At 48.1% G+C, this 23,205-nt stretch overlaps 1 protein-coding gene across 1 annotated transcript; it reads left to right on the top strand.

The window, feature by feature from the left end:
- The first annotated feature begins 7,696 nt into the window (after window positions 1-7,696).
- On the top strand, window positions 7,697-22,086 carry CUNH5orf49 (chromosome unknown C5orf49 homolog). The gene is made up of 3 exons (XM_029216157.1): window positions 7,697-7,892; window positions 19,922-20,038; window positions 21,853-22,086. Exons 1-3 carry the CDS (start codon window positions 7,746-7,748, stop codon window positions 22,030-22,032), a joined length of 444 nt encoding a protein of 147 aa, XP_029071990.1. The 5' UTR covers window positions 7,697-7,745; the 3' UTR covers window positions 22,033-22,086.
- The last annotated feature ends 1,119 nt before the right edge of the window (window positions 22,087-23,205 follow it).

The following is a 23,205-nucleotide window of genomic DNA, read 5'->3' as shown; positions in this document are numbered from 1 at the left end:
ATATATTAATAATGTTTTTAAATAAGACATACTCTTGATGTTGTTTTTTAAAAGTAAAAGCAAAGCAAGGAAAAAAAGTAAAGCAAAGAAAGAAAAATAGGTGAAAAAAATTTAACTTGCGAGCATAACCCCTGAAGCAACAGTGATCATCTTCAGACCAGCCGCGAGAGGGCAGCAAAGGTGAGGACATCTATTGGGCTTCAGCAGTGGAACCGAGATGATCCCTGGTCCCAGGAGGAGAGAGTGTATCCTGCGCGCCTGTTGGCGTGGGGAAGGGAGGGGGGCGGCAGGCTGGAGCTGTGGAATGGTGCGGTGACAGTTCTGCCTGAACAAAACAGGCAATTTTCCATACCTTGACCTAAAGAAGGAATGCTGTTTGGCTGAACCAAGCCTAGACAGGGAGGGTAGATGGTATCTTGGGATGAAGAGATGCTGGTTGGTTCTTTGACCAGGATTCTACCTGCTGACTCTGTACACCTGGGTGCATTTGGAGACTTGGTAAATATTCATTAGGTAGAAGAAAAATAGGAAGGAGCAGAACTGAGCATATTTGATAGAATTCTGGGGGGTAAAAAGTCAGTTCCCTCTAAAAAAGCTGGACCCTTCCATGAATTTGTACACAAATTCAGGGAGGGGGTCTTGGCACCATGGTGGTGAATAAGCCTCCAAAAGCTGAGATTTCCCCAAACTGGAAACATATCCAGACCCACCTGGAGTCTAAATACATAGTGTCGGATTGTTACCAAACCAAACTTGGGTCTGCCCACCCACGTGCAGCAAAGCCAATCTCCTGACACGGGGCTGTGGTGAAGGATAGTGCAGCATCTATGGCAGGCACCAGGCAAGGAGTCCAGGCAGCTGGTGCTCAGAAAGCCTGAACCCCCCGATGGGGGTCAGCAAAGCATTTTTAAAGGCCAAGTGAGGGAGGGGGTGTCCCAGGATCTGTGATCAGCTGGTGCACAATTCTCTGATTGGTTGATGGTGAGGTAACAGGGTGGTGTCGCAGGGGTTAATGTTGTCAGTCCTCAGGTGCCAGTTAGGTCTGGGGGCTACTTCTCATGGTCATCAGGTAGTTAATTTCTTCCATTTAGTGGTGGTTTTAGCATCTGTAAAACAACTCAGGAAGCGTGCATCAGATACCATTATCTATTATCTGGGTACTTCAGAGAGGAACTGCATCAGAGGACATGGGGGAGGGGACTGTCCCTGAAAGGCCTCTTAGGGTCCTGCTCCGTTTCAGGATCATGAAATAAGTCGTGCCTTGTCAGCTGTATGGCCAGTACCTGGAAAACAGTAAGTGCTCAGCGAGCCATGAGGGCTCTTGTTGTCATTGGTACAAGAGTTACGTTGCAGTCAGACTTCATTGTTACAGCTCGTGGAGAGGGAGCCCATCAGGGATGCTCTATAAGGAGGAGCACCATTGCCTGGACAGTTAAGACTCCTGGGGCAGCAGCTTGAACCAGCGGCCACCCCTTTTGCTAATTAGCATCACAGACACCCTGCTGAGAAACCTCATTCTGTAAAACCTTTGCTGTAATAAGAATGGAACACACCTCTGTTGCCTGCAGGATCTGAGCCTCCTGGGTCATTCTGGTGCAGAGAAGCAGCCTTGATTTCCAAGACGATGCAGAGCTTCAGATAGAGGGTTTGGGACACAAACCCCCTTACCTTTTTCTTATCTTTGAGCATCCTGGGTCGTCTTCTCAGGCCAGGCCTCATGTTAGTTCTCTTACACACAAGCTTGCTCTCTGCATCTCCAACCCAGCTTTGTTCAATTTCACCCAAATCCTCTACCCATCCTGTCATCCCTCTGCCTGGTTCCTCTGGTGTGCCGGCTCCCTTGCCTGTGTAGTCAATAAGCCTTACCTTTTGTTGGTGTTCTTTGGCTGTTGGCTCCATCATAAGAAATTTTGCCTTAATATACTTGAAATCCCATCTCAGAAAAAATCTAAACATCTCTTCCCACAGTCTCTGGTATATAGGGCACACTATTTGTGTCTTGAACTAATATTCTGGGTTCTAATGTTTGCAATAAACAATATCTCAGTAATTCTACTGTAAATTTTATTATGGAAAACACTGAACACACATTAAGTGTAGAAAGAATAGTATAATGAATTCACATGAGTCCCTTTATTCAGCATGGCAAAATACCCAAATTTTCCAATTCTGTTTCATCTATTTACTCCCATATTCTGTTTTTTCTTTTCCTTTTTTATTGGAATGTTTCTTTAAAAATCCAAGCTATCATATACTTTTATCCTAAATACTTCAGTATGAATCCATAACCAAAAAACTTTTTTATTTAACTATTCTGCCATTATTACAATGAACAAAACTAATAATTTTTTTTTTTTTTTTTGCGGTATGCGGGCCTCTCACTGTTGTGGCCTCTCCCGTTGTGGAGCACAGGCTCCAGACACGCAGGCTCAGTGGCCATGGCTCACGGGCCTAGCCGCTCTGCGGCATGTGGGATCTTCCCGGAGCGGGGCACGAACCCGTGTCCCCTGCATTGGCAGGCAGACTCTCAACCACTGCGCCACCAGGGAAGCCTAAAACTAATAATTATTACCTGTGATCATTTAATACCTGGTCTATATTCCAGGTTTTCTATACTGTCTCAGGAATATTTTTTAAATTTTTTTTATTGAAGTATAGTTGATTTACAATGTTGTGTTAATTTCTTCAGTACAGCCAAGTGACTCAGTTATACATATATATACATTCTTTTTTATATTCTTTTCCATTATGGTTTATCCCAGGATATTGAATATAGTTCCCTATGCTATACAGTAGGACCTTGTTGTTTATTCACTCTATATGTAATAGTTTGCATCTACTAACCCCAGACTCCCCCTTGGCAACCACAAGTCTGTTCTCTACGTCTGTGAGTCTGTTCCTGTTTCATAGATGGATTCATTTGTGCAATATTTTAGATTCCACATATGTGGTATCATATGGTATATGTCTTTCTCTCAGAAATATTTTTTAACTGTTGATTTGTTTGAAGCAGGATCTGAACAAAGGCCACATACTACTTTTAGATGTTATACCCCTAAGTCTTAAGTCTCATGTCTGTAACTGCCCCCCTCCCTCACCTGGTTTCCATGTTATTAATTTATTGGAGAAGTTAGATCAATTGCCTTGTAAAATATCCCACAGTATTGATTTGACATTTTCTAACTGGTTCCTTTGCTATATTTCCTGTTAAACTAAAAGTTACATCCAGAGGCTTGCTTAGATTCAGCTTAATTTTTTCAGCAAGGATGCTTCAGAGGAGATGCTGTGTATTTGTTTTACATCATACCATAATGTCTCGTTACCCTCTTAGTGATACTCATTAAGATTGATAGCGGGTTCCTGGATCACCACCAGCCTGATCCATCCACCATATAGTCCCCGTCAACCTGTCACCTAATGGCTTCAGCATCTGTTGATGACTGTTGCCTAGATTCATTATTCCAACAGGTGTTTAAAAAAAAGGATTTCCTAACGCTATCATTCCTTTACTTGTATTATTTTTATTATCTTTTTATTTTATTCCTTTACTTGTATTCATCTATAAAGAAGAAATTTCTCCCATCAACTATTTTTGAACTCTAAAATAAGGTTTATACACAAACTTATGGTTACTCTGGGGAAAAGGCGGGGGAGGGATAAATTGGGAGATTGGGATTGACACACGCACACTACTATGTATAAAATAGATAACTAATAAGGACCTACTGTATAGTACAGGGAGCTCTACTCAAAACTCTGTAATGACCTACATGGGAAAAGAATCTAAAAAAAGAGTGGATATGTATATGTATAACTGATTCACTTTGCTGTACAGCAGAAACTAACACAACATCTTAACTATACTCCAATAAAAATAAGATAAGGTTTATACAGAAAAAGAAAATGAGATAAATGTGTCTTTCCTTGTATCAAGGTTTAGAATACAGAGGTGGTTATCTGGTCAGTATTTTGTTTGTTTGTTTAGGGTATTTATGACTTCATGACATTTTATATACTTGATGTGCTTCAGCCCATTACAGTCATCTTTTGGATGCATAACTTGTCCTGTTTTAGATCGGTGGGATACCCTTCAGGATGGCCTCTTTGTCCTTTTGACCTTGACACATTCGATTTTGAAAATTTCTCGGCAGAAGAGGATGTCCCAGGCTCACTTACCATTTCCTGTCTCAGCCCTGGGGTCCAGCCTCTGTAAGGAGCTCTGGTTCTGGCACGTGGTCTTGCTCACTGCTAGAGCCGTCGGTATCGGGGGTTTTTCATTGGGGGCATCTATAAAATCACATTCATTTTGATTTCAAAATCGACAAGGTGAACAAGCCAAAATTAAATTTGCACTTATATGTCTTGATTCATAAGTTGGATGCTTAATGTGACTCCAAGGGACTCCATCAAGTGAGTGACGCAGCCTACAGGAAAAACCTGATGACAAACATGCTTTCTAAGTCTACCAGCAGTACTCACGCCTCGTTACCAGGGAGGAGGTGTCGAGTGAGGTAAAGGCGTGTTACCCCATCACGGACCACTGCCCGTGCCCCAGAGCCTGTGGAGATGCTTTGGAGGACGGGCAGTGGCTCCCCTGTCGCAGGAGCCAGGGTCATGCAGTTACTCTCACTGTCAAACAGCACTGATGGGGGATCCGGAAAAGGTGCAGCAGGAGCACCCTTTCATACCCCTTGAGTTCCTAATGACCTTTAGGTTTGCTGGGTACACAGACGGGCAGTTCTCCTAGCCGGTGACGGATATGTGTGTTTGTCCATCCACCCCTCTTAACTCTGAACCATCATAAAAGCAGAGGAGTACTTAATCCAAGGGATTTTAAGCTGTTTTAAAGCCTGTGAATTAAAGTCCAATTATGTTGGGCCACTTAAATGAGTTTACAGTGACATTTACAAATAACATGATTGTAAAAGCTTTCAAACTTAAAATGGAGATATCAACCTTGTTTGAAAATTTCTGCATTTTCAACAGATTTTTTAGAAAGATGTTGGCATTTTCATGTATTCATAGGTGATTTTCCCCCCTCTCTCCACCTCAGTTAACAAAGGTTTACAAGGTGGAGAGGAGGCCATCTGGACACTTTGTTCCTTGGCTGCGTCAGTGCGCTGGCTGAGAATCGCGGGCTAAAGCTTTGTGCTTTGTCCAGGCTGTGGCCCCATCTCTGAATGGTCTGAGGGCTCCAAAGGAGAAAACCATTCCCTCAGACCAGCCCCTCCTTTCCAGATATTCCATACACCTTTCAGGAGGGGCACCCACTGCCCTGTCACCTGCATCAAGTCACTTATCCTACCTACATCTCAGTTTTCTCATCAGCATAAAGAACCAGAGTGTTCTTCTGAACTTAACAAGTCTGTGGGCTCATGAGGACTCATGATAAATATAACACACACACCGCCCAAGATGTGCTGAAACCACTGCTAATGTGACGTGACATGCTAATGTCACACAGCATTAGCTTTCTCCTTCCCTGCCTCAAATTAACAGAACTTCTTCCTACCAGGTCTCCCCCTGCTTACATTCTGCCCAGAGGTCAAGAGAAACGGGACAAGTCCCAGCTGCAGTTTGGACTAGGCGCCTCCAATGCTCCCATGAACTGCCTGAGTTTCTGCAGTGGAGGCCGCCCTCCAGTGTGTCATCCAGCGGGGAGCTGCAGGCAGCCGAGGCCCTGGTGGACCTGCAGAGCAGGCTGCATGAACAGTAAGCGGTCAGTACGCCCATGTCAACCTAAGCCAGACCAGTGCAATGTCATCACCCAGCGTCAGCTGCGGGCGCCGGTGTATATCCATGAGGCTGGCATGGGATTAGGGGGGTAGACATCCCAGACTACTGAGGTTGGCATTTGAAACAAAGCTCATCTGTGCACCCTTCGATAGCTCAGCTGGTAGAGCGGAGGACTGTAGACCTGAACATGTGAAACAAAGCTGATCTGATCTCCTGCAGAGTTAACTTGTACTCAGCATGACTTCTTGTACTATTAACCCACTTATTTTAAGAGCAGGGTTTTCATTCTTTTATCCTTCCCTCCCCCCACGCAGAACTTTGCAAGTACAAGTCACAGACACAAGGGACTTAAACACATTAGACTCTTTGACCTTGTATTCCACTCATGTCCCCAGAATACATAATAGGATCATAGAGGAAAAATGTTATTTTATAAAGGAACTCAAATCCCTTGATAATTGAAACTGGCAAAGTTGGTCTTACCTATCGTTTCCTCCACCTCTGCTTCCCGCCCTGCAGCCTCTCAGCCTCACATCTGAATCCACCCCAAGGGTGGTGGCCATTCCATGGAGCTGCACCCACCTCCTGACAGCAGCATGCCGCCTTAAGTTGATGCCTTGTACCTGTCACTGTCAGCCCCAGGGCTTCTCTGGCACCGAGGAGACCCACAGGGAGCCTAGGCAGCATTGGGCAGGGGTCCTACAAAGTCAGAAGTGAACAAACCAGAAGGCAGTCTCACCCCAGGAGGACTGGGAACAAGAAATAAAAAGCGCCTTCATGTTGAACTGCAGGTGGTTCTGAGAGGCTGCTCCAGGCTCCTCAGAAAGTCTTGGGCAAGGTCGAGCTCCAGCTGCCCTCAGGGGTGACCTTGAGAATTCAGCCTTATACAGACTTCCCTGCTGCACTCACTCCTCTGGTCCCTCCCGCCTGCTCCTTGGAATTACCTCCCAAATAAAGCAAGAACATCCAAGCCCTTGTCTCAGACTCACCTTTAGAAGGTACACAAGCCATTATGGCAGCTGTATTCCATACTGAGTCACCAAGTATCTGTTGAGTACCTACTGTGTGCCAGACTTGAGCCATCAGAGAGAGTGTATGTGTGCAACCATGCCCTGTGCAGCTGTCAGTCTGGTGCAGAACAAATTGAAATTGAAATCGAAGCTAACAGAAGCACGTCCATACAGCTGTGGAAAAGGATTTTTCAATGAAACGATTTCGGTCTCACTTTTAACTGAGGTCTCAAGATAATTGGTGTCGACTGCTCCCATTTTGCAAAGTGTGAGATCAGATCACCTGTGCAAGGCTTGTGAAGACTCCTGACCATTAGCTGAGCTCCTATATCCGGTCTTTTAAAAGAGATTGGAGAGGTTGAAAGTGGCAGTAGACTATAAGAGGTTTTTTTTTTTTTTTCCTTTGCTGGTGCTTTTATGAGGACCTCTGCCCAGGGGAGGATGAGAGCAAGGTTGCCAGAAAGTTTTACATTACACACGCGGCCCTCTCTATCTTCTTACTGAGCAGCACTGTCCCAGACCCTCTTCAAGTTACTTGCGTTTTCACACCTATCACCTATCTTCGTCACCAGTCTGTCAGATCCCAGCGGACAAGGGCTGCGTGGTTCAAGGCTACATCCCCAGCGCCGGCACTCAGCAGGTGCAAGGTCATTAACTGCCCAGCGAACAATGGTCTCTGAGTGAACGAACCGACACTGCGTGGAGAAGGGTAAGCAGGGTGGAAAGTGCGGATCCCAGTGGTGCCTCCCACCCGGGAACCCTGCAGCGGCTTTAGCAGGTGAGGCTCCCCCGACGCTCCAAGAAAGAAAGACCCGGGTGTGCACAGAGGTGCCGGGGGGGCGGGGGAGGGTCGGCCCCACCCCCTCCCCGCCCCGCAGTCCAGCCTAGCTTTGCGCCCCCTCGGTTTCCAGGCAACAGCCGAACGCGGGCGCCGGGCAGCCTGCGGCGGGCGGACTGGGACCGGGCCCCTCGGCGGGCGGGACCTAGCACTGCGGCCGGATGGAGGACGACGAGGAGGAGATCACCGCCGCCACGCTGCGGGGCAAGCCCCGGCCGCCGCCCATCTCCGCGCTGTCCGCCTTCAGCTACGTCCCGCCGCGGCGCCAGGACCCCAAGGAGTACAGCTACTACTACCGCCAGGGCAGGGTGAGCGGCCCGGGGCGGGGCGGGCGGGGCGGGCTGGAGAGCAGGGACGGGAGGTAGGGGGGGGATTGAGGGCGGTGCTACACTGCGGGGGAGGGGCCAGGGAGGTGCTGGGGGCGGGGTTACACTGCCTTGGAGGGGACGCGGGGAGGGGAGATGGGACGGGGCTACCCTGCGGGGAGGGTGCTGGGGGCGGGGTTTCACTGCCAGGAAGGTGTCCTGGGGGCATGGCCGCACTATCCCGGAGGGGCCTGGGGGAGGGGGAATGGGGCACCTCCGGGGAGGGCGTTAGAGGGAGAAGGGATGGGGCGGGGCTACACTGCCCGGGAGGAGGCTGGGGGCGGGGTTACACTGCTGGCGAGGGCTTCTGGGGGCGGGGCTGCAGGCCGGGGCCGCCCCGCGGAGTGTGGAGGGCCGGGGAGGTGGGGCTGCAGATTCGGGTTAGGACTCCGGGGACGGGGCTGCACAGAAGAGCTGGGGCGGGCTTGAGCGGCACTGCCTGTGCGGGGTTCGGGGCGGGGCGCAGGGAGTCAGGGGGCATACGGGTCAAAGGGGGTGGGAGGGTGGGAGAGTGGCCTCCCTCTGGGGCTCCTAGACCCGAGTACCGCGACTACGACCACCGGCGTAAGGTGGACCCCCGCGCCCCCCACGAGAGCATGGGCAGGCGCGGAGCCGGGTGTGGGGATGGGGGGAGGGGAAAAACGCTCACCTGGAAGGGGACTGCGAGGCCGGGCGTGCGGGCTGGGCGGCCGGGATTGCTCAGCGGGTGTTCGGAGCCTTTTAGGGGTGGGTTAAGGCCGAGTTTTCCCCCGGGAAGTGAGGGAGAGCCCCTGGGCTTCTACTCCTTCTGCCGGGAGCAGCAAGGTGAGCCTGGTGCCCAGGATCTGGAGGAGGATCGCAGGAGCGCGGGGCCACCCAGCCGGCAGGGGCACCGCTGCTTCTGGGGCCTGCCTGCCGCAGGCCTGGGCCGGCCCGAAAACGGCCACTACCTGAAGGCTTTCGCCGCAGTGACTGCGCCCGGACCGCCCAGGGCGCGGAAACCCTATTAGAAGCCCGCCTGCGAACAAGGAAACCTCGAGGCAGGGCTGAACTGCCGCTGGCAGGGAGAGCGCGGCTGGGAGCGTCCCAGGATTGTGGCCGGGACTCACCAGGCACACACGAGTCGTGGGGAAAGCCTGAGGGTCTGCGAAGGCCACCCTGCAGCCGAAGCAGGAAAATAGCGAAAGGAAAAGAAACATTCAGAATTTGTGGGGGTCGCTTATTCCTTTCTTCTCCATGTTGTCCCTAAAAGTCTCCATCCAGTGTCTTGTACTGTACGTTGCTGCGGCCTGTCTTGCAGCTGGGGAAGCAGGGGCATCGTTATTCAAAGGCGCATTGATTGGAGATGCTCAGCCTGCAGTGATAAGGGGTGGCCTGAAGAGGGATCTATAACCAAGTGCCTGGGAGGAAGGAGGTCTTTCCCTCCTGATGTGTGAGGTGTTCCCACCAAACACATCCTTTTCTTCTCCCTACCCACAATCCACAGAGCCCAAGTGAATCCCCATTTAGATCAGGTCAGCACACATTTGAGTACTTGCCACATGTGAAAGGATACCATGGAGCTTAGCCGTGCAAACAGAAGCAGTAGTTTCTAGTTTAGACAACTGTAAGGGGTTGAACCGTGTCCCCCTATTATTCTTATGTTAGAGTCCTAATCCCCTGCACCTCAGAATGTGACTTTATTTGGTGACAGGGTCTTTACAGAGGTAATCAAAGTGAGGTCATTAGTGGGGGGCCCTGATCCACAATGACTGCCATCTAGGAAAAGAGGCAATTTGGGCACAGAGACAGACCTGCGTAGAGGGGAAATGATGTGAATGGACAGGGAGAAGACAGCTGTCTGTAAGCCAAGGACAGAGGCTGGGGACAGATCCTTCCCTCACGGCCCTCAGAAGGAACCAGCTCTGCTGACACCTTGATCTCTGACTTTGGCCACCAGAACTGTGAGACAGTGTATGTCTGTTGCTTAGACCCTGGTTCTGGGTACTTCGTGTTTTGGCAGCCCCAGCAAACCGACACATAAACCTCAGCCAGGAGGATCTCTTGTATCTGGTAGCGCCTCTCTGCTTGACTTTGACGATATGGAAGGACAAAAGGACAGTAGGAAGAAAGGGGACGCCTGTAGCTCATCTGTCCTTGCCTCCCTGTTTCCTGACTGGCCCGGGCTTGAATATCTCTGCTGACCATTAAGACAGGAATGGGATTGAGAGCAGTGGTTCCCAACCTCACAGCCACCATGGACCTCATATCTTTTCCTCCCATGAGCAGTATATTTTGAAAGAACTTCTTGCCAGTGAATTTATGAGTCACGCATAGCATTAATGCACAGCATGAGAGAACCAGCCAAAAATCAAGGAGTCTTGATGTTTTAAGTTGGTCCACGCTGTTTTATTGAAAGTATATAAGTATTATCCGGCTTCTTGACATAATGAAAAAATTCACAGTACACCATTTTATGTGTATCTTTGAGGGGTCTTATTGATGACCACTTTGAGGCTATAGGGAAATAAGATAAAGGATTAAGCAGGTGGGGGCCAAGATACATATCTGTCAGAGAAAAAAGCCAGGGTGCAGGATCCCGCTAAGGACTCTGGGCAAATGGGTTTGGGCCTGGGGAGACTGAAGCTCTGAATCAGATGGATTTACCCATCCAGCCACTAGAGCTGTGGGCGCCGGAAAAAGCAGAGAAGACCCCTCTACCCCCTGTGGGCCAGACACTACCAAGGGAAACGGGGCAGAGTTGAGTTTGGCAGACTCAGTTTATTCTTCCTAAATTCACCAATCTGGCACATGGCTCCACCTTTCTGGGGCCAAATCAACGAAGGGGCAGAGAGATGCCCAAGGTATGAGGTGACCAGGGTTCCGTACTTGAAGCAGATCGGAAGTAGGCAAGAAGTGTACCCCTCTGGTGCAGGGGCCATGCATAGGAAGCCTCCTGGGCCAAATCTGCCCTGCCACCTGAATTAAGAAAGTTTTATTAAAACACAGTCACATGCCCATGTGTATAGTATTGTCAGTGGCAACCACACAGAGTTGAATAGTTGCAACAGTGACCATGGCACCTGCAAAGCCTAAAACAGTGACTATATGTCCCTTTACAGAAAATGCTTGCCAACGTCTGCTCTGATGTCTTACTGCCAATGGAGGGATGGGCCTTAGACAAATTAATACAAAGTAGATTTTAAGAAAAAAAATTCAGTACTGTTGATAGCTGGGGTCACAGGCAAATTCAAGTCCTGAGGCCTTTAGCGTCACAGGGAAAAAAATGATGCAGGAGAAAGGTTAACAACTAAATAAAAAAGCCTTCAAAGCAGCAAGAACAACAAAAGACATTTCAAAGTCCATTTGCAAGCCAGCTACCAATGGCAATAATGACCTTGTATGTGCTGGTATTCAATCAGCTACAGGATTCCAGAAGCTGATTCTCTGACCTTGAGATCATTTGGACTAAAAAGGATGAGCTCTGTATCACAGGTTTGCTGGGGTCTCACCTGCCCCTAAATTCTTTGTAAATAATTCCAAGCCCCGCTCAAAGCTGGGAAGAAACATTGCAAAAGTAGCTCTTAAGTCAGTTGCTGTGTGTCACACTCACCGGTTAGTTCCTTAGTAGCACAGGCCCAGGAGTCCTGCATTATTAGTCCTCTGTGTTATTAGTTCAAGTCACAGACCAAACACTCTGTCTCACCTTGCCCGTCTCGGGATCAGGGATTGAACAGCACCAAATGCATGGAGCTCTTATGAGAATTAATTTAATTAATGGGTGGAAAGTGGCACATAGTAAGCCCAATGTAAGAAGAGCTCTTCTTATTATTATTTGTTCTTCTTAGTGATGATTAGAGTTTCCTTTCATTGAGGGACCGGTCCTGGGGCCTTTTATCCTCCATCTTGTTCACTGTTGGAAATTAACACAGGTGAGGCAGGTAGTCTGCGTGTCAATCTGGTGGTTCCTGATGTTCTATAAGGCATCTCCCCTGCAGGAGCCCAAAGTCAAAGCTCTTGCAGCAGCACACTTATTTAAAGCCCCAGTAATACCCTGGATCTTAAGACAAATTTGTCCTCTAAAGCTGCCAGCGAAAATGCTATCAAGTGCTGTCCTGCTCCCTAGGGAGCCTCTAGCAGTGTGGGCTTTTTCTACGAAATAGTGTTCCATAGATTCAGTTCAATGGTGTTTTTAAATTACTTTTTTCTTCTTCTGCCTTGTGCAACATTTCTGCTACTGAAATGGAAAGGCTAAGTCAAAGGAGAATGCCCTTTTATGACAGTTTTGATTAAATTTCTCAAAGTCTAAAAGTTACATTAAAAAAAAATCTTAGGCAGTTTTAGAATATGCTTTCCTTCATGCGAATGTGAATTGTGGGTAGCTGTGTCTTGAGTGAAGCTTTGCTCAGAAAATCTAACCTTAGTGTTGGTGGGATTAGCCGACTTTCTGTGACGGTGTGTGGTGGAGAGAAAGAGGCAAGGGGCTGACTGTTTATTTACCCTCCTGATACTGAATTTCCTTTGCCTCATGCAGCCAAGCGCTTGGTAAGCATAATGATGGGTGTTGACTGCACAGAGGTGCAAACGGGTGTCCCTATGCCCACGTCCAGGATACAGGAAGCATTAAATACCAGCTCCCCAAGCCCTTCCTGGACCCTCTTCATCTTTAGGCATCAAGTACATCTGCCATACAGGCTTGGCCACTCCTAGGGGCTGTGGAGGACACATGAGCTCCAGTTCTGTTGCTGGGCCACCTGTCAAAATCTAGGCAAGTTTCTCTCTCTTATCCATCTTGCACCCGCATGCCCTCCAGTCCCAATGTGTACTAGCCAAATGCAAGTATGCCCGCCCCGCCCCCTGCCCACCAAGACACACTCCCCATCTTCTCCTTTGCATGTGTTAGTATCTAACCTACTAAATATTTTACTTGGTTATCTTGTTGGTTTTTTCTCTCCTATTGAAATATGAGCTCCATGAGGGCAGGGATTTATTTGTGCGACTCCTCTATCCTCAGCGATAGAAAGAGTGCCCACAGTCTCATAGTTGGTACGTCACAAATAGCCGCTGATGGGCCAGTGAGGATGAATCAATGGATGCGGACTTTTTAAGCAGAGAGACAAGTCACCGATTGATGAGCTTAGCTTCTTAGACTAAACAGAGGTTTCCTTTTGGATTATCTGCTGTTTGGGTTATCCTTGACCTTGCTCTTCTCCTCGGGGGACTAAACTTGGGAGTGGACTCTGGTTGCCTCTCTCTGTCTGGGCTGGCTGCACTTGTACTGTTCAGTGACCTGCCCCTGGGAACTTAAGGCCTGGAGGGTGGGGCTGAGTGTCTTCCTCCAGGGCAGGTGGAAGGGGGGCAGGTCACTCAAGAGGGAGAAAGGAGTGAGAGGAGAGGTCATGTGTGCCCTTCTAGCGGAAGTGATTCCTCTGGAAGGAAACACCAGGAATAGGGAATTTCCTACCAGTTGGTCCCTACCAGTCATGACCACCCATGTGAGCACATGGTGCATGCCTTTCCACATGCGTTTATGAATGCAGTCATGTGTGTCACACTTTAAAATATAAGAACATGTTCACACACGATCACGCATCTATTTGTATATATTTGCAGCATGGTCTTTTCATTTAATAGTGTATCTCAGACATTTTTTTCAAAACCATCCCCTTTTAAGAAGTACAACAAGCAAATGATACATGAAAACAAACAGCATTTTCCCCAATATATTTGACCAAGTGACAACATGTAAGACTAGATTCAGGTTTCAGCCCCCGTGGATGGCCCTTTCTTCCTTGATGTGAATTGCTGGGGGGCAGGGGGCGGAAGAGGGGGCGAATGGGGAGCTGGTAACAATGGAAGAGAGAAGGCAACTGGCTTCATTCTTATTAAATTGATAAACTATTCAGATTATTTGGAAAGTTATGAAAATTTCCCAAACTTGTGATCTTAACACACCAGAGAGGAAACACAATCTTTGCCACAAACCAAAGAGAATAGTTGAGTATTGTCCTTTTAAAAAAGTTATCATTATGTCCTTGACAAGCTACATTTCTTCTGAGAGATAGAATTTTGAACAATATTAAAATTTATGAAAACATACTCCTTAAGCTTCATATACTGCTTGACTCCCAAGGAGAAGCACTGAATTTATCAGAAGTAAAATGAGGCCCTTATGAATCAAAGAAAACCATTTTCAGTTACCTTGGGAATTTTCAGTTTTAAAAGTAGGTCACAAAGCTCTGGGTAGGCAAACAGTACCTGAAAGCCTCCCGGTGAGAGGTAGCAGTACTATGGCCCCTGAGGAGAGGAGATGAGAGTAGCTCGGTCATAACATTATTAATAAAGGTGGGCTAGGATGTGCTATGCAAACAAATGGACCCCAAACCCTGAGAGTCTTAACTAGTGGTGTGTCAGAGCCTGATCATACTGACAAAGAGGGGATTTTTAGCATCTCTTCTGAACTCTGCATTCAATTGGAAGCCTGAAATTGGCCATGATGGGAGTATTTACACCACAGAAATTAGCAAACACTACAAATCAGGTCTTTCTTCTCCAGAGAGCAGGTTGTTAACATAAGTGCACCGGTGGCCTTAAGCATATAAACATAACGTAATGAAATACAGCCCAACATGTATGTTTCTCCTGGGCGGGTCTTCTTAATGCAGTTAACTTGGGAAACTGAGCTTCTCTGTTTTAGTGACTCCATTATTGCCAGGGCCTGGGAATCTTTGGGACTTTGGGTCTTTCCCTGGATCCTTTAAATTGCTGGTCAGTGAGCAAGGAGAGAGAGTGTGGAGGCCTGCTGTGAGTTTCTTAGGGACCAGGCCTAGGAGATGGCGCCCACTGGTTTCACCCACATTCCCTGGCCAGAGCTGGTCACTTGGCCCTGGCCTAATTGTGATGGAAACTTACAATGAAGAATGCATTAATATTCAAAATGGTCTGAAAGGGAGGAGAAAATAAAGGACTTGAATCTCAGTTTGCTCAAAATCTTCCCCCACCTATTTGTGTGAGAGTTTGTGTAACTTCTGGGAGGAAGAGAGCTTCCAAGTTTGGGAGGAGGCACTGGGTATAATAAAGCCCACAACCCCAGAAGAGACAGCCCCCAGGCCCCCTGTGGGCTGGAGGTGGTAGGCTAGGACTTCTTCCTTGTTTATGAACTTGCATTAGTCATGATAAGCTAGGTTATGCTGCAGTAACAAACAACCCCCAAAGTCTCAGTGGCCTGAAACAAAGCTTATTTCTCATGCTAAGCATCCAACAGGGATCAGAAGGGTGACTCTGCCCAGTACCGTCCCTCAGTGGCCACCGTGGAAGCTGCTAACACCTCAGTCTGAAGCTTCAGTAGTCCCGGCACCAGCTCTTAAATACTTCCGATGGAAGAGTCACACGTCACCTCTATGCACCATTCATTGGTTAGAACTGGGCTCATGATTTCACTAACCTAAAGGAGAGGGAAGATTAATCCTCTGTGTAGTCAGTAGAGGAGCACTGAATATTGGTGATGTCTACCAAGCCAGTAGGTATACCGATTCAGTTTATCTGAGCAGAGTGCGCCATGGTTGGGTCTCTGGTTCCACTGCAATAACCTTTGTACTATCTCTATCCTTACTTTCCATCGTTCAAAAGATGGCTACTTCTCCTTATCGTGTATGTTGTTAGAGCTGCTGTAACAAAGTACCACAGACCTGGCTGCTTAAACAACAGGAGTTTATTGTCTCACAGTTTCTGGAGGCTAGACGTCTGAAATCAAGGTGCTGGCAGAGTTGGTCCCTTCTGAGGCTGTGAGGGAGAAGCTGTCCCCCCACCTCTCTCCTTAGCTCAGCTGTCTTCTCCCTGTGTCTCTTCATATCATCTTCACTTTCTGCCTATTTGTGTCTGTGTGCAAATTCTTTTAATAAGGGCACCAGTCTTATTGGATTAGGGACCCACCCTATCCGAGTCTGACCTCAACTAATTACGCCTTCAGTAATCTCATTTCCAAATAAGGTCATGTTCTGAGGTACTAGGGGTTGGGACTTCAACATATGAATTTAACACACAGGGAGCTTACTCCCCAGTGGCCTTGGCTACAGTGGTGTGGTCCCTCTTGTCAACTTCATTTGCATCCACTTGTTACCCCCAGGCCAGACAAAAGCTGATCTTTCCTTCTTTGATGCTACTGTACTTTGTACATACCTCTGTTCCTCCCTGGGTGTTATGTTGAGATATTTTAATTAGTGGGTTTATTTCCATTCTCAGCCTTTAGGTGGTCTCCTTTATAGTAGGATTTCCCTATTTCTGTTCCAGAGTCTAGGACAGTGCCTGGCACAAAGTAGACCCAACGTGCTTTGGAGGCTGAAAACTGAAGGCCCCCACTTGTCTTATGGCATCAGCCCAGGGCTATAGACTGCAGTGATTTTTCAGTATTAAGAGTAAGGGTCACCATAGGGAAACTGATGGTGGGTGATCAGACACCATGACCGGAATAAGACCAGAATACATTATAACGATACTCAAAACACAAAGGAGCTAAGGAAATCATGAGAGAAAAATAAAGGGGCTCTGCTTTGCCTTTAAAAAAAAAAAAAAGTCATCTGTGAAATAGAGGAAATCCCTTGAGAGATTTTAATAGCAAAATATCAGGAACCCAGAAGCTCTGTTTTGTGGCAGCATCTAAATCCAGTTTGGCTTTTCTTAATATCATTTTGCTTCAAATCATAAAGGAATAAAAAGGACCGAAAGAAGAAAGATTAATAATTAAAATCCGGGAAAACCCAGATTTTTGGTTTCATTAGGATTTGGAAATGGACAGTCACATTACTAAGTAAGGCTGCCTGCCTGGTGATGGATTATTTTTTTCTTATTTTTCAATGATAGAAAAAAAACTCGTTTTTACTCTGGAAAGTCCTGAGTAGGCAAAATCCCCACACAGAAGACTTAAAGATTCTGATCACATCCGTCAGCAGTGAGATTTCTAATAAAGACTCTTCTAAGATATAGTAGGCTGTTGGTACCTAATCCTGGGGATGGGAGTCCGGCATTGCTGCTCATAGATCTTACTTTCATAGAGTATTTTAGGAGACCCAATTAGAATGACAAGAAATAGGCATTATTCTGTAAAGCTGCATATTGCAGTGGGTTTCTCCATCATAGGGGACAGAATGAAGCAAGACTTCCTTCCTCATTCAGGTAACAGCGATGGCATTCTCATTCTGTTCTTGAGTTCGTTCCTCCCTCTTTAGTCTTTCTCCCAGGACAAGTCCAAGGACCCCAGGGGCTTACTCAGTTCAGGAGGGGCAGGCGGGAATGGGCCACCTGCACAGGAAGCCAGCACAAGGGAGATCCCTGTTTCCCCTTCTGTCAGGGCTGCCCCCTTGTGGTGGGGCTGAGCCGCACACCCAGGAGCAGCTAGTCACTGCAGGGAGCAGAGACTGGCCGCTGGCCTCCTCCTCTCTGGCCCAAAGTTCTCAGGGTGCAGAAGGGCTCTGGCTGCAGGTGCAGCTCCCACTCAGGTGCTCGGTCCTAGGAAACCAGGTCATTCTGTTGCCCACGGCAGCTCTTTCCCGAAACACACCCATTTCACGGGTCAGTCAGGCCAGGAGGGATTCCCGTGACAATGGAAAATCTACATTATGACCAAGAGCCCAGCCTACATTACTGTGTAAATGCGGGCGATGTAGGGGTGATGGGGTTTCAAGTTACTGTTCGTGTCTGCCTCTGCCAGGCCTGGCCAGTAGCTCTGAACCCCAAAGGGAAGGGTCTGCATTGCAATACCGCCTTTACAGAAGGCGAGCATGCTCCTTTGGAGAATTTGTGTCCCACCATCCCAGCAGAGTGGGTGGCATCCTTGAGCTTCTGCTGTGTCTCTGCCGGACCCGCTGGCCCGGTAGCTTACCCAGAAAAAGGTTTCCTGTGAGGTTTGCTTAATCTCTCTAGGCTAGAAGTGAGCACCCAGCCAACCCCACCAGCTTCTGCTTCTGTGGACATCCTACACACTGATGTTAAAGATACTGAGATTTCTTCTTCATTTCCTGAAGGTTTTTTAAGTTTGAATTTTATTTGATAAGCAAATGTCTGATTTTTACATGGGCAAAGTGATGGATATTTTCTTTGTGATATTTCCCCATTGCTTTCTTGCCTAGAAGGTCCCTTGTGGGTTTTCCTTTCAGTTATTTTTCTAATCCATCCAGAGTTTACTTTTGTCCATAGTGTGATGTGAAGACCCAGCTTTCTTTTTCTTTTTTTCCCAAAGAGCTAGCCAATGTTCACAGTACCAAAAGCTGAATAATGTATCACCTCTCCACTGATTTGGGTCTTTTGCTTTTTAATCCCATGAGTACAAGGTTACCTTCAGGAGGTTGTAGGGTGTAGGTGGCCTTCAGGAGGTGTGAAAGTCAGGGCCGGCCAAACCAATGCGTGCACAGGCCCAGCAGCTGAGTGGGGGAGGGAAGACAAAGCCAAGAAGAAGCTCCTGCGAGGTGACCTCATTAAATGACCATCAGGGCACGGATTCAGAAGCCATGGCTCCTGTCTCTAGTCACTTGGAGTGACTCGGAACGTAGGCAAACCAGGATTCCAGCATCACTGAATAAGTGCCTTGAACATGGTGCCACTGAAATTCTGAAGAACTTGAAAATAATGTTTCTAAACGATGGCGTTGTTTTCCTGACTAGATGGTTAATGGCACCAGGACAGCAGCCGTGTCTGAGTTATCTTCAAACCTTCCCGAGCTGGAGTGGCACGTCGTGCACAGGATAGATGAGCTGTGAAGGAGTTTTCACGGCTGGGCTGAAGCTACATCACACTCCAGCCATATCCGCTGTTGTCAGCAACTCTTGAGTTCCCACACTGAGAATGGGCGGGATGTGTTTTCCAACAGACTGCACACAATGTGCATCCTTTTCACCGTTACCTTCTACCTCTGTGTCCTTCCGTCGGAGGGGACTCTTCTAGCACTACTATTCAGGATAAAAACAAACAAGCAAGCAGAGGTTAGAGGCCCCGCAATCCCAAATTCCAGTGAGGTGGCGCATCTGCCTTTGCTGCTGGAGGATTCAAGGCAGCTGGCACTGGGCTGGAGGAACAGAAATGACAGGCCTGACTTACAAGGCGAAGATTAAAGATCAGCTAACACGTGGATTTCTTTTTCTTTTACTAGTTACCAAATGAGGCAGTTTTATTTTTGTAGTAAGAAAAATTGGGGATAAAAAAATGGAGATGTTACAGATGGCAGCTCTGTTAATGGGATCATTTTCTAACACATTAGAGCTGTGCGTGTGAGTATTTTATACTATGTTTGGATATATGTGTATATTATACATATGTATATATACACATATATAACATATACCAAATATATGTGTTCATATACATATGAATTACAGTTTTTATAGCTGCCACATATGATTAAAGAAAATATTTCTCTCTAGAGAGGGAGAACTTCTATTTGGGTATATTGTCCTAGTATTCAGTTATTGTTAGCTTTTCAAAGCAGTACAAGCCTATTATACAAAATTTGAGAAATTCAAGAAAAGTAGAAATGAAGGAGAGGGACTTCCCTGGCGGTCCAGTGGTTAAGACTCCAAGCTTCCACTGCAGGGGGCGCGGGTTCGATCCCTGGTCAGGGAGCTAAGACCCCACGTGCCACGGGGCACGGCCAAAAAAAAAAAAAAAAAAAGAGGGGAAACACATATATTGAATGGATTATCATAATTTTAAGACTTGAGCCCTTGGGTGGAGTCAGGGAGAGCCAGGAGCCTGCTCTGGGAAGGAGGAGTCTGTAACAGTCTAGGAAAAGTGTCCCTGGAAACATCTCCACCCTGTCGGGCCTCTCAGGAACTTGGGGCCTTGCGTCCCTGCTCTGGTCACTGCCCGAGGGTGGTGACCTTCCCCATACACGTTCGGTGCAGTCGGGGAATCTCTATACATCTCCACTCTTCATCAGGGGGAGAGTTTGGGCTCTCAAGCCGCATGAAGCTTCCACAGCTCAGCCCTTGAATAAACTATGGCTTTCTTTCTCTTTTTATTCTCAGACCGGAATCATTTCCCTCTATGACTGTGTTTTTAAGAGGAACCCAGGTTATAATCAGAAATTGCACCGAGACGACAGAGAACATGCAAAAAGCCTGGGACTTCACGTTAACGAGGAGGTAATAGTAAGGCAGGGTATCGCTGGGTGTGAACAGATTCACTGTGTGTTTATTTAGCACCGTGTGCAGTTGGCTGCACGTAACTCGCCTTTGTGAGGCTCTCCTCTGTCTCACTGTGCCAGGAAGTGAAGACCAAGCTACTGTCACAGCTCACTCCATTCTGCCATGTTAAACTGTGTATTAATTTTTGTGACTGTTGGTTAGTCCTCTAGAATGTAACAGTTCCATGACAGCAAGACTCAAGAGTTCTTTTCAATAGATAAATAGGTCTTTGCTTAACCTCCCAGGCCTGGCTATCATAGTTCTAAGAACACTGGCCTTCCAGGGATGAAACCACACATGCAAGAAAGAGTATTTCTCCCAAGTTACCAGGCCACTGTATGTACCACATACGGCTCAGTTCTTCTTTTATCTCTGCATGGTTTTCTGAGAGGAAGGGCTTTGCTTCTCGTCAGCTGCACAGGGTAGGTGGTGACCAACAGAGAGAACCAAACTCACAGGGTGAGAAGGTCAGGCTCACAGCAGGTACAGGGGGTTGGGTGGTGGGTTGGAGGTGTGGGCGTAGAGAGGGGGGTTGATAGGGATGGGGGCGGGGGAAGGAGGCTGTGCATCCCCTTGGCATGGTCGAGCCCACCTGCCTCTGGGTTAGACCCTCTTCCACGCTAGGACATTGTCTCTTTAAATCTGATCCGAGGACAGTATGTTTATTAAAATCTGGATTCTGTATTAATATCATAATCTTTATACAATACACAGAAATCTGGATGAAAAAGCTTCTGGTGGGATTCCTTTTTGGATCAGAGGATTTTTGCCTGTGGCAGCTAATGTTTAAGAATACCACCGTGTCACTTTCAAAGAAACTTTTAACTGCTGTGGAATTAAGTGATGGAGGTACTATGAAGTATCACCACTTAAGTCACTGACATTAACTTTTTTTTTCTGTTGTTTTGGTTTGAGTTAATTCATTCCAAGTTGGTAGTGAAGTTAGTGCTTTTCTCTCATAAGCACACGCCTGGCATGACTTAGATCCAGTCAGAGTTTTTGAGCACCTCCCATGTGCCACTGAGTATAAAGGGAAGAAAACAGAAGTGTCTGTCCTCCTAGAGCTGACATTCCCATGAGGAGACAGAAAAATAAAAGCCAAATAAATAATGACCTGGATGTCAGGTATTGATAAGTGGTATGCAGAGAAATACAGCCTTTTAAGGGGATGGAGAAAATGAAAGGGATGAAGGGGGCTGGGGACATGATGGGGGGCCTGGGGAGATGAGGGTGTCTGGGGGATGGAGCATGGGGAGATGGGGGATAGGGGAGATGGCAGATCTGGGGAGATGAGAGGTCTGGGGAGATGGGAGATCTGGAGAGATGAGAGGTCTGGGGAGATGGGAGGTCTGGGGAGATGGGAGATGTGGGGAGATGGGAGATCTGGGAAGATGGGAGGTCTGGGGAGATGAGAGGTCTGGGGAGATGGGAGATATGGGGAGATGTGTATCTGGGAGAAGGAAGAAGGTGGACAGAAGACAGGCAGTAGGAGCCGGGGGAGAAGGGAGGAGACAGGGAGGAACAGGACCCTGAAGTCAGTGGGTACCTGTTGCCCCGTGCGAGACCTTGGTCTTTCCTCTGAAAGACTTGAGGACAGCGGCAGGCCCTGAGCAGAGGGGACAGGGTGTGAATTGGTTAAAGAGGTCCCCCTCCCCCGGCGTCAGCGTGGAGGGGTCCTAAGAAGCCAGGTGGAGGTGGGGCGCAGATGCGCGGCGCGCGGGCTGGACAGGACAGGTAAGAGCGCTCTGCTCCCTGACCCTCACCCCCAACAGGAGCGCGAGAGGCCAGTGTGGGTGCTGACGTCTTCTGTCTATGGGCGGCGCATCCACCAGCCTGTGGAGCCCCCGAACCGGGATCACAGCCGCGCCGGCCACGTGAAGGCCGACTTCTACCGGAAGAACGACATCCCCAGCATCAAGGCTCCCGGCTTCGGTCACATTTCTCCGGCCTGACGCCCTCGCATGGCCCGAAGGGCGCGGGCGAGAGGGATGGCACTGGGGGGGGGAGGGGAAGGGGGGACGCGGTGTGGCGCCGGCCTCAGGGTCCCTGTGTGGACCTCCCGGGCCAGCGGGCGACCCCTGATGTGCCCCCGATGCGCTGGGGCCGCGGGAAGGACCGCACAGGGCTGCTTCCCGCACGTTTCCTTGGCGACCAGCCTGGCCAAAGGCCTGCGAGTCTGAGGATGGACAACTACCTAGTATGACGGTTTTCACGCGAACCGATTTCAGATGAAATGATGCTGGAGACTGATCCATTATGAGCATCTGAATACAATGAAAACCTTGCTCCCCCTTGACAGCGGTCGGGCTGATCTTTGTTCGCTCCTCTCCACATCTGCGAGTCTTCCTGGCGGAGGCACTCGTGGCAATGGTGCGCAGGTCCTTTTCTTACCGGTTATGGAAACCACTACCGTCTCACAGCACAAACAGTACTTAATGGGGAGATAATGAAATTGCCTTTCGGCACAGCTGAACTCTAGTGTCTACAGCATTCCTCCCCCCACCCCGCCACAGGCCTGAGCCACAAATAACAGAATTTTGGACAACCGAGGACAACAGTCCCTAGTAGGATGGGTGGCCTCGGTGGCCAGCAATGCTGCTGTCATCCCTCGGTGGAGAAGCAGCCAGAGGTCACAGGAAGAGATGGGGCTTTGGCGCTCGACCGACTTGGGTAACACTGTGGCTCCTGCATCTTCTAGCTGCATGGGGTAGGGCAAATTGACTCACCTGCTTGAGCCCACATTTCCTCAGCTCTAAAGTGGCAGTTCTAAGCCTCGAGGAGTTTGTGTGGGAATCCATAAGCCACTGGAGTGTGGTCTTAACCTGCACGATAGGGGCTGTGACTGTCACTTCGAACAGTTTTCTTTTGGGAAGCAGCTGCTGCCTTTAACCAAAGTTAGAAATGTTTAGTTTGGAGGCGATTTGAAAGTTATTCCAGCATTAAGCTATTGGCTGTGTTTTTAATGAATGGATTTCTTGCAAGAAATCATCCCTCACCTATCATGATTAAATTTTCCGCAGCTTAGCAGTTAATGGGCAGGTGATCTAATTAATTTCAATGCTGAGTCCTCCATTGCTGGTTTTATTGTCTTCATTCTCTAAGGACTTACGACACTGCGTTCCTGG

The sequence above is a fragment of the Monodon monoceros genome, unplaced genomic scaffold (assembly GCF_005190385.1).
Source record: "Monodon monoceros isolate NGI ecotype Baffin Bay Population unplaced genomic scaffold, NGI_Narwhal_1 Super_Scaffold_12, whole genome shotgun sequence".
Lineage (NCBI taxonomy): Eukaryota > Metazoa > Chordata > Mammalia > Artiodactyla > Monodontidae > Monodon > Monodon monoceros.
Note: the sequence above shows the minus strand (reverse complement) of the source record. Positions and strands in the feature narration are given on the sequence as shown.